Source organism: Bufo bufo, chromosome 3 (genome assembly GCF_905171765.1).
Source record: "Bufo bufo chromosome 3, aBufBuf1.1, whole genome shotgun sequence".
Lineage (NCBI taxonomy): Eukaryota > Metazoa > Chordata > Amphibia > Anura > Bufonidae > Bufo > Bufo bufo.
In genome coordinates, this window is record NC_053391.1 from 551,810,639 (window position 1) to 551,826,472 (window position 15,834).

General features: G+C 41.9%; 1 protein-coding gene across 1 annotated transcript in view; it reads right to left on the reverse strand.

Annotated features, from left to right (window-relative positions):
* HTR2A (5-hydroxytryptamine receptor 2A) overlaps window positions 1–15,033 on the reverse strand; it is a 76,115-nt gene extending 61,082 nt beyond the window's left edge. Inside the window, exon 1 of the mRNA XM_040422022.1 lies at window positions 14,583–15,033. Within this exon, the coding sequence (XP_040277956.1) occupies window positions 14,583–15,033 (451 nt within the window). The remainder of the gene's footprint in view (window positions 1–14,582) is intronic.
* Between the last annotated feature and the right edge of the window lie 801 nt (window positions 15,034–15,834).

Consider the following 15,834-nt stretch of genomic DNA (forward strand, 5'->3'; position numbering starts at 1 on the left):
GGCCCTCATATCACCCTCATGGAGTCTGTTTCTGACCGCTTGAGCAGACACATGCACATTTGTGGCCTGCTGGAGGTCATTTTGCAGGGCTCTGGCAGTGTTCCTCCTGTTCCTCCTTGCACAAAGGCGGAGGTAGCGGTCCTGCTGCTGGGTTGTTGCCCTCCTACGGCCTCCTCCACGTCTCCTGATGTACTGGCCTGTCTCCTGGTAGCGCCTCCATGTTCTGGACACTACGCTGACAGACACAGCAAACCTTCTTGCCACAGCTCGCATTGATGTGCCATCCTGAATAAGCTTCACTACCTGAGCCACTTGTGTGGGTTGTAGACTCCGTCTCATGCTACCACTAGAGTGAAAGCACCGCCAGCATTCAAAAGTGACCAAAACATCAGCCAGGAAGCATAGGAACTGAGAAGTGGTCTGTGGTTACCACCTGCAGAACCACTCCTTTATTGGGGGTGTCTTGCTAATTGCCTATAATTTCCACCTGTTGTCTATCCCATTTGCACAACAGCATGTGAAATTGATTGTCACTCAGTGTTGCTTCCTAAGTGGACAGTTTGATTTCACAGAAGTGTGATTGACTTGGAGTTACATTGTGTTGTTTAAGTGTTCCCTTTATTTTTTTGAGCAGTGTATTTTGTGGTCTGCAAACATTGATCGGCAAAATACGGATACTGGCTGGCTGTGTCCCACAGTTTCCCATTCCAGCACTATTATAAAAATTCCTATTCTTTACTGCAGATATGCCTATTCTTGTCTTTTTTTGCAGGATGGTGGAACGAACATACGGATGCGGATATCACATGGTTTGCTTAACTGTCGGATGATTGTCAGGAAGGAAGCATAAAAGTGCTTTCCCCACTGTTCTATAAAAAAAAGGCTCTCAGAGGCTACTTTTGAGCAGTGTATCTCTTGGTGAGAGATCTTTGACTGCTAGACATGCCTGTATAATGCAGTTGAAGAGGGGGCGCATCATTGGACTGAGATAAGCTGGATGGTTATTTTGACAAACTGCCTGCAATCTAGGCCATTCTGACCTAGCAGTTAGGATGTGTCGGAGAACAGACTCTGGACGGCCCAGACAGACCACTAGTAGAGACGAGCACAAGCAGCTTCCATAGTTTCGTTGTCCACCATCATAGTCTACCATCCAGACACCGGTGGTGCCTTCATTACACGCTCCTGTCTCTGCAGAAGGAAATTTGGTGTTACGACACCCATTAATGTCTTACCATTGACAGGCAGTCACCGTCACTTTGTTTGCAGTGGTGTTAAGAATGAGAAACCTGGACTGCTACGGACTGGAACTATATTGTATTTAGTAACAATTACAAGTTCTGGGATTTGACAACGGTCGGCCTGTTGGTGAGTGACACATTGCCCCAACTGCTGGTGGAATGATCCTGGGAACCATTGCATACGACAGTCGGTCACCCCTCATACTGATACAAGGGATACTAGCAGCTCAGTGATATGTGCAGGACATCCTGCGGTCACGTGTTGCCTTCTAAGGCGGGCCTTCCAACCTGGCATTTTTCAGCAGTATAATGCTCGCCCACACACTGCAAGGGTTTCCCAGGAAAGTCTCTGCCAGATTGCAGCACTTCTTTGGCCTGCCGGTCACCAGATTTATCATCAAGCATTTATGGGACCAGCTGGGACACCAACTTCAATGACCTACGAGTGTGCAGGCTCTACGGGCCAGCTGCAATAGTCTGGGCAAATGTGCCACAGGATACTAAATAGAACCTGTATGCTTCCATGTCCAACCATATCTCATCAGGGTACTAGAAACTCCTTTTAATTTTACAGTTTTCCCAATAAACGTGTCCTTTTGCTCGAATCACCTACATACTGTATATCATCATTACAGTCACAGATATAAGTTTCATTCCATTCCAACAACTTCTTCTTGGTGCATTTTTTTTTTGTCAATGAGCACACATATGCAGCCTGGCAATTAGCAGTAATTCAAATGCAGATCTAGAGGCCGGACTGCTCAATGTATGGGCACCTTAACAGACGCCTCCTTTACTTGGTTTTTAAAAGGCTTATCTGTGTGCCTGGCTCCACCATTGCATTTCCTCAATGGGAACCTGTGCCGAGGTTTGGATCCACTAAATCACTAGAATGCTCTTATGCAGTTGGGGTTTACCCGCCAATCTCATTTCCTGTAATAGATAAGTTCTTTTACTCCATAATATCGAGATGGACAGTTGTGACAGCGGCATCCTTAGTAAAAACTGATGCCCGACTGTATAAGGATGCCAATACAAAGTGAATGGGGGAGACAGGACTGCAATGGCAGTTGTTCCTCTCTCATTCAGTTCTCTTGATGATTTGCAGCACATCCCTGAATACATAGGCGATGTGCTGCCAATATTCCTGCATTTTTTATTCTGATGAAAGAAGCTAATCAACTGAAAAATTAGCTTGTTTTCAATAATTGACCCGGAAATTGTGCAGTGTAGTAGGGCCTGCCTCAAATTAATAAATTATCACTTTCCTTCACTGCAGAAGATAGAGCTCATTGGCTATTACCGCCTCCTGCCCCCCGGTTATAGGTTATCTGTGTGCCCGGTGCCCTGTAATAACCAGTAAGCACTTTCTCTTACTAGTGGGTAATACTGCTCCAGTCTTGCAGACAATAGCCTTTAACTGGGACAGGTAAATGTAATTACCAGAGCACTCAGCAGTGAAGGAAAGCGCTTGTTAACTTTTTAATGACCAGGCCTGAAAAGGCCTTGATTACCAGAAACTTTTATGATATTTAGCACATAGGATGAACCTAAAATCCACTCTAACCTTTACTGGTGACCTTGCTCTAAACGTTTGATTGCACATGTCCAACTGTTGAATGTTTCAGTACTTTTTGCACAACTTGCTGTTCTCTAACAAGGAGCTTAATGGCAAAATTCACAACAGGTGTTTGATCCAAGAATTTCCTGGTTCAATTAGAATTGGTATTTAAACAGTCCTCCTCATCATGCGGTTCACATTTTGACATCATGAGACCAAGACGACGCCTAACAGTTGATCAACAGTACCTCGCTATTGCAAGACTTCAAGCAGGATGTTCTCAGAAGGAAGTGGCCACTGAGCTTACAGTGTCACAGAGTGTCATCAGCAGGTTGCAAACAGAAATACAGAGAGACTGAAAGAGTCACAGAAAGGCATAGAAGTGGACATCCTTTGGCCACATGCCACACTGATGACCGCTTTATTGTGAACAATGCCCTGCGGAACCGGATAATGAATGCCACACAACTCCATGCACATTTAAGGGAGGTGAGAGGCACCCAAGTTTCACGCCAGACCATTCTAAACCATTTACTTCAGTGTAGTCTGCGTGCTAGATGACCTGCAAAGGGGACAAGTAGCATCTACACTGGACCAGGGACCAGTGGGCCTCAGTGTTGTTCACTGATGAAAGTCGATTCACGCTGAGCTGAAATGATGGCCGCCAACGATGCTGGAGACGTCAAGGAGAGCGCTAACTATTGTCACCAGGCGAGCCTTTGGTGGTGGTGGTGTTACAGTGTGGGCAGGTGTGTCTAGCCAATACAGAACTGCCATACACTTTGTGGTTGGTACAGTGAGAAGCCCCTACTACTTGAATTCCACTCATTCTGCCTCTGCATGAACAACACAGGCCTAATTTCATTTTCATGGATGACAATGCGCCAGCTCATAGAGGTTGCATCCTTAGGGAATGACTGCTGGAGACTGGGGTACCTCAAATGGAGTGGCCTGTGCATTCTCCAGACCTGAATCCCATTGAAAACCTATGGGATTAGCTGAGTTGCAGTGTAGAGGCTCGTAACCCCAGAACCTCAATGACCTGAGGGCCTACCTTCAAGAAGAGTGAGATGACTTGCCTCAGCAGACAATAGGTCGACTTGTGAACAGCATGAGACGTCATTGTCAAACTGTAATTCATGTTCAAGGCCACATGACAAGTTATGAGACATTGACATTTTTTGTATATATATATATATATATATATATATATAAAGATATATATATTTTTTTGGACACAGGTGCCCCCCAACAGGTCACTAAAAGACCTCTGGGGGACAGAGGTGTTATTTTTATTTATTTTTTGCACTTTCCACCAGTAACGGGCATCCAAAGGAGCAACAGTTACAGGGGATAACCGCACACTATTGAGGGAGGGGAGCAGGCATACTACACATGCAGAGCTAATCTGCTCTGCCTAAGAACACCCAGCAATCACGACTGGCATGTCCTCCTTTATTTATTGCATAGTGTTCATTGAGCTCTATGTGCCAAGGAAAGGAGAAGGCAAAAACGGTAAGAAACTACTTCTGACTTCTCCTTGTGATCCCCAGCTATCAGTGACAGCTGGACACTTGACCTGCTCCTGCTAGATTGCAGGAACAGGAGCTTTCATCCTGCAATGTGCACATATGGCGCTGCGGTAAGGAACACAGCTGATCGCACAGGCAAAGTGTTCCTGTCCAGCAGGATGTGAGCTGCAAGCCTTGGCAGGGAGGGCCATGGGTTATGCACCCCTGCTATACATAAATGAGAACATTGCAACATTTACTGCTCAATTTTTTTTGTCATTGGGCCCCCCTTACAGAAATGGTGGCACTCCTCCTACACTTTTTTATTTTTATTATAATCTTTATTTATTTTTTACAAAAAAAATTCTTACAAAATCTTCACAGTCATTTGATTTTCATTTGCATTGTAAACAATATACATACCATTTACATTTCCCTTCCCACCCTCCCTCTACCCACTGCCTGCTCCCCCCTGGAGAAAAAAAAAAAACACAACAAAAGAGATTCCCCTTCTCTTCTCTCTCCTCCCCCCCAGGCCTCCAGGCCACTATTCTTAATAGCCAACGTCCCTAAAAGCAACAACTATTTTAACCAAATCTGCCACATTCTGGCAAATCAATATTTTTTTTAGTGGTTACCAGATGGAATTCACCTCTAGCAAGCGAAACTCTAGTGAGGCTCTCCCATTCCTTAGCCATTGGAGCAACACTATCTCCCCAATGTCCAATAATGCACTTCCTGGCCTGAAATAAGAGTTTAGATGCTATAACTCGATGATTCAGAGTGTCTATTTTATCCATTACCCCCAGAATATATGTTTCAAAATACCTAGGAACTTTGAACAGATGTTGTCTTTATACATGTCCAAAGTATATAAACATCATCCACACCTACCTCCCCACATTTATGACAGCTAAATTCTTTGGATTTATAGCATTTCATTAAGATCTTGGGTGAATAATAAAAACAATATAGTATATTAAATTGAGTAATTCTATGTGAGAACATTTTTTAAATGCTATTTTTGGCTTGAATAGCCAGTTCCTAAAACTCTTCCCGTTGGATATTTAAAACATTTTGCCATTTATACATTAGAGTAGTAACTTCTTTTCCCTTAACCTTTTGATGTAGCAGGCATTCATATATTTTAGAAACTAATTTCCTCCTGCCGTTAATTTAGGGATATTGGCCAAAGGTCGCGGAAGGATAGCAATTTGTGTTCCTTTTCCTAACATCGCTCATAGAGCTTGTTTCAGTTGTAAATAAAAGAGCCTCAGATCTTTACTGCCCATTTCATATTCATTTTTGAGATCTTGATGTAATTATATCCCCCTCTTTCCATACCTGGCCCAATTTGAAGATTCCATATTTCCACCAAATTTTCTGTTCGATTGACTTTAATTCTGTGAGATACACATTATCCCACAGTAGGGTATCTAATTGAAATTCATTTTGAAGCCAGAGCTTTTTTGCTTCCTTCCAAACCTTAGCTAGCAGCTCAAATAACGGTATTTTACTAGCTTGCTGTTGTACCAAAATACCAGCTTCAACTAATTGTAAAATGCTACAGTTGTCCAACCTTTTATTGATCCCTGTTATCATAGTCTTGTATCTTTGCGAATTGCTCCATGTTATCATGTTTTTGATATGGCCAGAAATAAAGTAAAGTTCCAAGTCCGGAATTGATAATCCACCCTCCCTCTCATGGATCTGCAATATTTGTGATCTTATCCTCGGTTTTTCCCCTCGCCATATCAAATCCGATAAAAGATTAGCTATTATTTAAAAAATTCTTTTAGGAATTATTACAGGTGCGTTTCATAAGATATAGTTCAGGGAGGGCAATAAACACATTTTCACCAGTGAGATATGGCCTGCCATCGAGACATATAATCTTTTCCATATCTCTATTTTCTTCCTAATTTCCTGTATTTTGGGGATCACATTCAGTTGAACGTAGGATTTGGGGTTATTTGGATTCCTAGATACTTAACGGGTTCTTTGATCGTCTTTATTTCTAGCAGTCCCGGTATTAGATCATTCAGAGGATCAATCGGAATGCAAGCTGATTTGGACCAATTTATATTGAGTCCAGCATATTCACCATAGTAATCGAAGACCTGGAAAATCTTAGTAAGTGATCTTTGGGATCCCACAAACAACATAATATCGTCTGCATATAGAGCAATTTTTTCCTAATGATCACCAAATCTGAAACCCACAATTTCTTTGTCTTGCCTAATCATATCAGCTAACAGCTCCATGGCTATGGCAAATAACATAGGGGAGAGGGGGCAACCCTGTCTAACCCCTCTACCAATATGCATACTGTCGGAATATTCTCCATTCAATATCACCCTTGTGGAAATTTCAGTATATAGTAGCTTGACCCAGGAGACAAAATTGTCGCCAAACCCCATTTTCTTCAGTGTTGCAATTAAAAAGGGCCATTCTATAGTGTCAAAGGCCTTTGAGGCGTCTATAGTTACAATCAGTCGTTCGCCGCAATTTGTAGGTTCAAGTTGGGTGTTCACAAAGTATCTCATAATGTTATCAGTTGTACTTTTGCCTGACATGAACCGCGTCTGATCCTCATGAACAAGCACCGAAACCACCTTCCTAAGCCTGGCTGCCAAAATCCTTGCTAATATTTTCTTATCGGTATTAATCAATGAAATGGGGCGATATGAGTCCGGAAGCTTGGATCTTTTCCAGGTTTTAAAATAAGTGTAATTAAAGCTTCTCTCAGGGAATTTGGCAGTTTTCCTGATTCCCTCGAGGCAGCCCACATTGTGAGCAATTTCGGGGTCAGTATTTCCCCTACTCCTACTACACTTTAAATTGATTTGTGCTTCTGGTTCCATTCTCAATGGTAGTTCTGGTGACTGTAGGTAACAGCTGATCGGTGGGGGTGCAGAGAGTCAGACCCCAGCGATCTGATAGTGATGGCTAATCCTGATCACAGGTCATCAATATTGTTAGCCTGCATAACTCCTTTGCACACGACCATTGTTGTTTTGCGGTCCCCAATTTGTGGATCTGAAAAACAAGGATCCCAGCTGTGTGAATTCTGCATTTTGTGAAAAGGAACAGCTGGCCCCTAATAGAACAGTCCTATCCTGTCCATAAAAAGCTACGTGACAATGCATCCGCTTTGACATTTTTGACCCCAGGGCGTTAGGTGACCACAAAATTAAATCTAGTAAAAAACAATGACCATCTGGCCTGCCTAGGGTTCAGACGCTTTGCTGATTGCAGGTAAGCCAGATTCTTATGGTCAGTAATTACCGTAATCGGATGAATCGCTGCTTCTATCCAATGACGCTATTCCTCAAAGGCCAATTTAATGGCCAGCAATTCTCTATTCCCAACATCATAATTTCTTTCGGCAGCAGAAAGTTTCTTTGAGAAAAAAGCACACGGGCGCCATTTGCTAGGAGAGTGACCCTGCGACAAAACTGCTCCGACTCCCACTTCTGACGCGTCAACCTCCACAACAAGGGTTGAAACACCTCGGGTTGCATCAGAATGGGAGTGGAAGCAAAACATTCCTTTATAGCAGAAAAAGCCTGTAATGCTTCTTCTGACCAGACTGAGAAGTCCACACCCTTCCTAGTCATATCAGTCAAAGGCTTGACAATAGTGGAATAATTCAGGATACATTTTCAGTAGTAATTTGTAAAACCCAAAAATCGCATCAGAGCTTTCTGATTCTCTGGCCGATCCCATTCCAGTACTGCAGGACCTTTTCAGGATCCATGCGAAAACATGAGGCAGAAAGTCAGTAACCCAGGAACTGCAGCTCCTGGACAGCAAACACACATTTCTCCAACTTAGCATACAATTTATTCTCCTGAAGGATCGATAATACTTGTCTTAAATGATCCTGATGAGTCTCCATATCGGGTGAGTAAATTAGTATGTCATCGAGGTAAACAACAAACCTCCCACCAAATGATGAAAAATTTCATTGATCAAGTTCTAGTGCCGGGGCATTAGTCAAACCAAAGGGCATGACCAGGCTCTCGTAGTGGCCCTCAGTGGTATTGAAGGCCGTCTTCCATTCATCCCCTTCCCTGATTCTTATCAGATTATAAGCCCCTCTCAAATCCAACTTAGAAAACACCTTGGCTCCGAGAGTCTGATCAAATAAATCCGGGATCAAGGGAAGAGGATAAGGATCACGAACAGTAATGAGATTCAGTTCCCGGAAATCTAGACATGGTCTAAGGGTCCCGGTCCCTGCCATAGGTGACTTAGATGGCCTAATATGCCCTTTTGTCAAACTCTCTGCAATATACTCCCGAATAGCTACTCTTTCGGGATGAGAAAAATTATATAGCCGATATTTTGGCAATTTAGCTCCGGGAATAAGATTGATCGGACAATCATATTCTCGGTGAGGGGGCAACTCCTGATCTACACCCTCAGAGAAAACGTCAGCAAAATCAGAAAGAAACTAAGGTAACGCCTTAGTGGAAACCACAGAAATAGATGCGCCGAGACAGTTGTCCGTATAAAAAATCACTCCAATTACTGATTTTTCTAGTTTGCCAATCAATGGTAAGGTTATGTTTGATCAACCATGGTAAACCCAGTACCAGCGGAGCAGGCAAACCTTTTAGAACAAAACAAAAAATGGAGTCAGCATGAGAATCACCCACCCTCAAATGAATATCCTGCACAATATGAGTTAGATACTTTTGCGAGAGAGGAGCGGAATCAATAGTAAATACTGATATCCCTTTGCTTAATGCGCTTGTTATAAAACCATGACTCTGAACAAATTGATAAACAAGGTTAACCCCTGTACCTTCTAACTCAATATTTTCAGAGTCTAGCGCCACCATGGCAGGCAGGAGAAATCGGGTACTGCAGGTAGAATACAAATATACCTTTTCTGACTCCCCATTCACGCTACCAAGGGTAATGGAACTCGTTTTATTGGAAAGAACCCCATTTTTATTTATTTTTCGACTTTGAAGCTTCCTAAAAGGACACACATTAATGAAATGTCCTTCTTTACCACAGAAGAAACAGAATCTTCTCTGACCTCTAGAGTTCCTATTACCAGGGCAAGAAGAGACCTGACCTAACTGCATAGGTTCATCCTCAGGCACTGGTTCAAGTGTCACTATGCCCCGAGGGACAAAAGGAACAGTTTCCCCACATGATAGTGCATCCTGGTTGAGGGGAACCTTGCACCTTTCCCTCAGGTGTCTATCAATCCGTTCAGCTTGGGACATGGCCGCCTCCAAAGAATCACGGTTTTCATGAAATGCAAGGGCGTCTTTTAGTCTCTCAGACAGCCCCTGACAAAACTGACTACGGAGAGCTGGGTCATTGCACTCCGAGTCAGTCACCCATCTTCTAAATTCAGCACAATATGACTCAGCAGAACGTTCTCCCTGACTCAAGCTACGCAGCTTAGATTCAGCTAGAGAGACCCAGTCTGGATCATCATAAATCAGGCCCAGGGCTCTGAAAAATGCATCTGTCAGATAGACTCACGTGCAGCAAGTCTGTCAGATCTTCTCAGGCCTCTCACAGGGCAGGGCGTGACAGGTTTGCTGCAGGTGAGGGAGCCCATCGGGTTCCTGCACTGCTGTAGCGGGGACCCGATGGGTGAGAAGGCAGCCTGATGCAGTGCAGAGGCTGCCCAATGCCTTGCATGGCATCAGGACTTTCCTTCTACAGGTGCCCAGGAGATCCAGCCTCAGGCTTGGTCTCCTAGGCAACCTGTTAATGTATTACTCAGTGTAATACACTAACAGGCAATGCATTACAATACAGATGTATTGTAATGCATTGCAGAGGGGATAAGACCCCCAAAAGTTAGTCAGAAATAAAGTTTAAAAAAAATTAAAAAGTGTTTTTAATAAAAAAAAAAGTTTCAAGTAAAAGAAAAAAAAACACCCCTTTCCCCTGATTTTATAATAAAAAATAGAGAAAAAAAAAAGAAAAAACACACATATTAGGTATCACCGCGTCTGTAACGACCGTCTATATAACTATATCACATGATCCAACCCGTCCGTTAAACACCATTAAAAAAAAAATATTAAAACTGTCAAAAAAAGCCATTTTTGTCACCTTACATCACAAAAAGTGCAACACCAAACAAACAAAAAAGCATATGTCCCACAAAATGGTACCATTAAAACCGTCACATCATCCGGCAAAAAATTAGCCCCTACATAAGAAAATCTCTCAAAAAATAAAAAAAACTATAGCTCTCAGAACATGGAGACACTAAAACATTTTTTTTGTTTCAAATATGCTATTATTGTGTTAAAGTGAAATAAATAAAAGTATACATATTAGGTATTGCCAAGTCCTTAAAGATCTGCTCTATAAAAATATCACATGACCTAACCCCTCAGCTGTAAAAATAAATAAATAAATAAAAACGGTGCCAAAATTACCAATTTTTTGGTCACCTTGCCCCATAAAGTGAATGATCAAAAAATCATATGTACCCAAAAATAGTACCAATAAAAACGTCAACTCTTCCTGCAAAAAACGAGCCCCTGCACAAGACGATCAGCAGAGAAATAAAAAAAATAAGGTGTTCAGAAAATGGAGACACAAAAACATAATTTTTTTCCCTAAAATGCTTTATTATGTAAAACTGAAACAAACAAACTAGATACTTAACGGACCGTTGTTTTATTCCGTGTCCGTTGTTCAGTTTTTCGTGATTTTCTGCGGACCCATTGACTTTCAATGGGTCCGTTGAAAACTTGGCTGATGCACCGTTTGTCATCCGCGTCCGTGATCCGTGGTTCCAGTCCGTCCAAAAAATATAACCTGTCCTATTTTTTTCACGGAAAACGGTTCGCGGACCCATTCAAGTCAATGGGACCGTGAAAAAACGCGGAGGCACACAAGAATGTCATCCGCGTCCTCGTGTCCGCGTCCTTTTTTTCCTATCATTTGCATGGCAAACTTGACTTAGACTTTTTTTTACTTTCCTTCATGTCTGGTGATCCTCCAAAAATAAAGGAAGACACACGGAAACAAAAACAGAAACGGATCACGGAACAACGGAACCCCATTTTGCGGAACGGAACACAACAACGGTCGTGTGCATGAGGCCTTAGTAAAATCAGTTTTGAGTAGCTTAAGGGGTGTAGTTTGTATAATGGGGTCATTTATGGGGGGTCTCCACTATGTAAGCCCCACAAAGTGACTTCAGAACTGAACTGGTCCTTAAAAAGTGGGTATTGGAAACTTTCTTAAAATTCTAAAACTCTAAGCCTTCTAACGCCCTAAAAAAATAAAATGACATTAACAAAATGATGCAAACATAAAGTAGACATATGAGCAATGTTAAAGGGGTTCTGCACTTTCATTTAACTGATGATCTATCCTCTGGATAGATCATCAGCTTCTGATCGGCTGGGGTCCGACACCCGGGACCCCCGCCGATCAGCTGTTTCATAAGGCAGCGGTGCTCCAGCAGCGTCGCGGCCTTCTCATTGTTTACCGCCGGGCCGCCGGCCCACTGACGTCACGACTAGTATCAACTAGCGTGGGCGCGGCTAAGCTCTGTTCACTTGAATGGAGCTTAGCCGCGCCCACGCTAGTTGATACTAGTCGTGACGTCAGTGTGCCGGCGGCCCAGCGGTAAACAGTGAGAAGGCCGCGACGCTGCTGGAGCGCCGCTGCCTTCTGAAACAGCTGATCGGCGGGGGTCCCGGGTGTCGGACCCCCGCCGATCAGAAGCTGATGATCTATCCAGAGGATAGATCATCAGTTAAATGAAAGTGCAGAAACCCTTTAAGTTATAAATATTTTATGAGGTATCACTTTCTGTTTTAAAAGCAGAGAAATTGAAATTTTGAAAATTGAGAATTTTTCCAAATGTTTGATAAATTTTTGATTTTTCCATAAATAAAGGTGAAATATATTGACTCAAATTTATGACTATCATGAAGTACAATGTGTCACGAGAAAACAATCTCAGAATGGCTTGGATAAGTAAAAGCGTTCCAAAGCCATTACCAAATAAAGTGACACATGTCGGATTTGCAAAAAATGGCCTGGGCAGGAAGGTGAAAACTGGCCCGGGGTAGAAAGGGTTAAAAAAGAGCCGTGTAAAAAGAAACCATAGATTGCAATGATTGTGAAAATGGCCGCGTGACAGCCGTTAAAAAACAGGCATTTTTCACTGTCATATGAATATACCTTAAGGCCTCATGCACGCGACCATTTTTAGGGTCCACATCCGAGCCACATTTTTTGCGGCTCGGATGCGGACCCATTTACTTCAATGGGACCTCAAAAGATGCGGACAGCACTCCGTGTGCTGTTCGCATCTGTTGCTCCATGCTGTGGCCCTGCAAAAAAAAATAGGACATGTCCTATTCTTTTTGCAGACAATAGGCATTTCTATTATGAGTGGCCCGTTCCGTTCTGCAAATTGCGGGAACGCACACGGGCGGCATTCATGTTTTGCGGATCCGCAATTTGCAGACCGCAAAACACGGCATGATCGTGTGCATGTAGCCTAAGGGTATTTTCACACTTGCGGAAGAGGATTCCAGCAGGCAGTTCCGTTGCCGGACGCAAACTGATGGCATTTGTCAGACGGATCCGGACGCGAATCCGTCTGACAAATGCATTGCAATACCGGATCCGTCTCTCCGGTGTCATCCGGAAAAACGGATCCGGTATTATATTTTTTTTGCATTTTTAAAGGTCTGCGCATGCACAGACCGAAAAACCGGATCCGTTTTGCCAGAACACTTAATGCCGGATCCGGCACTAATACACTTGAATGTAAATTAATGCCGGATCCGGCCTTCTGGCAAGTGTTCGGTATTTTTGGCCGGAGATAAAACTGCAGCATGCTGCGGTATTTTCTCCGTCCAAAAAACGTAAAAGGGACTGAACTGATGCATCCTGAATGGAATGCTCTCCATTCAGAATGCATTAGGATAAAACTGATCAGTTTTTTTCCGGTATTGAGCCCCTAGGACGGAACTCAATACCGGAAAACAAAAACACTAGTGTAAAAGTAGCCTAACTCTGGTTTGTAGCGTGGCGCTGTTATAGCATCTGCTTTATTAAACTGCTGCATGGGTTACATTTTTATATTTAGAACCAATGACTTTATTGTGTTTAGATTTCCATCTCCGCTTGCTTGTTTCCAGGATATTGAATGCGCCTTCTATGTAAATGGAAGGTCCCACAATATGCAAACTTATTGAATACATTCTGATAATGGTTTCCCATTTCTTTGTGTCTGGGGTGTCTCATAGCATTGTGAACCTTGTATTCATTTAAAAGGTAAAAGTTAAAAGTGAGTAGCTATGAAATGACATGCAGATTGGGTCAGTCTGCATGCGTTTGTTAATTTGGTGGTTAGATATAGCACAGGTAAAAGGCTAAACATGATGTAAAGATGTTACATTCCAACTGGAGGAGATGCATAATTCCTTGATGATGCTAGAAATTTAAAGGTAATGTACGAATGAATCTGTCTCATCCTCTTGTTGTATAGAATCCATTGTAGTGTCAATGCCTATTCTTTGCTTGTAGTACTATAAGAGAATTGTCAAATTGTCACCAGCAGGGAGAGGTGTAGTGCTACAGAAATTCTCTCCGTACCTAGCAAACAGCTGCTTGCTGATAAATACAGTGTGTGTGTGTGTATATATATAATCCAACAAAAATTGTAAATGCCATTATGCTAGAAAAAAACAGCAGTACAATAAAATGCATTCATGATATGTTACTATTTTTTTTTTAAATTAAATACATTATATGCAATCTCCTGTCCTAATAAGTCATTGTTCACATCATGGATATCTAACTGAAAATCTTGAATGAAGCACCACACATGCCACTGACTATAGTTTTCTTGATGTGCTATGTATAATTTATTACAGTTATTACACGCTTGTGAATATGGTTCGTCACATTCACGTCACATTCCGAAGCTGTGATGGGCAAATGTTGGGAAGTATATCTAATTATTTATTTATTTATTTTCACTGTATCCATTTGAATGGAAATTCTGGTCCAAAGGAGGCTAAAATATACACTAGTTTAATAAGTAAATCAAATCTAATGTATCTGCAACAAGTTTATTTTCAAGTAGTATGGACACAAGTGCAGTGTATTCCAAGACTGAACGTCTCCACATTCATACTATTGATGTGTGCTCTATTGCCTATACACTACCTATAGGATTGCTGGATCTTCACATACATACTGTATACTTGCAATTAGAAATGATAACGTTTGCTATATTGTACTTACCATACAGTATATTTAGCATAGAGATGGGCATAACAAGGAAGCCTATAAGCATGTCAGCTATGGCCAGGGACATAAGAAAATAATTAGTGGCATTCTGAAGCTTTTTCTCCAAAGACACAGCCATAATCACTAGAATATTCCCAGCAATGGTCAACAAAATAACTGTGACCGTCAGAAGGGCTGGCCAGTTCTTTTCTAATGAAAAAGAACTTCCTTCTGGAGGGAGTCGCGTTAGATTTTCCGAATTCAAGGTCCAGTTAAAAATATCGCTTGTGTTAGCCCCTCCTGTGGTCCTTTCACTGTTATAGGATCCCTTGTCAGAGTTAAGCTGGAAGAGAGAGCTCTTGGAGATATTCAGGAAGTTCTCCTTTTCTAGAATATCCATATTTAATCCTGAGTTTTGCAGAGAAATGATGTGAAAGAACAAAAGGGAGTAACTTTTCTCAAGCATTGGTCTTTGTTAAATCCACAACGGAGAGATTCATAAGAGTTGGTCCAGCATTCTTCTGAGAAGCTCACTTGGGTGTCCACCGTAGGTCTATTTGCTGTAAGATCCATAGGTTCCTTATCATAATTCCAGGAAACTAGAGCGATTTTCTGCGGTTCCTTTTATACTCAGGCATCAGATCGCAAATGCATTTAATCCAGTCTGAACTGATGTTGCATTAGGAAGTTTTCAATTAGAGACAATCATCCTAAACTGTAATCTTTCCCCGAGTGTTTACGTCCTTCACCTCCTGAGGAATCTGAGAAAAACAATTGCAATAGTAATACCACCCGGGAACACAACTGTCCCTTAAACTTACAAAATCACACTGCCCGTATGGTTATCTTAATGTGAAGCTCTATATTTGACGTTTAGCTTGGTGTATTATTATTGTCTTCTATTATTGTCTTGCATAAAATATTTAAATTGGGTTTTAAGGCTAGAATCACACATGCAGTTTTTTGATCCAAAGCCAGAAGTGGACCCAAAAGGCAATATGAATATAAAGGAAAGACTGTTAGATCTTCTCTCTTTTGCATAAAATAAAATAAAAAGTCACAAACACATCATGCGTGATTCCAGCCTAAATCTAAATCTATTAAGTATATGGTTTAAATAAGGAAAAAATGCAAAAAAGTAACATACTGAGATACTGCACACAACAATAACAAAAGCGCCCACATTTAAGAAAGTGACTTACGGGAGTTGCACAGTGTGACGTCCATTGCTGTTCTTGTCTTTTCCTTACTCTTCCAATATTCAGTA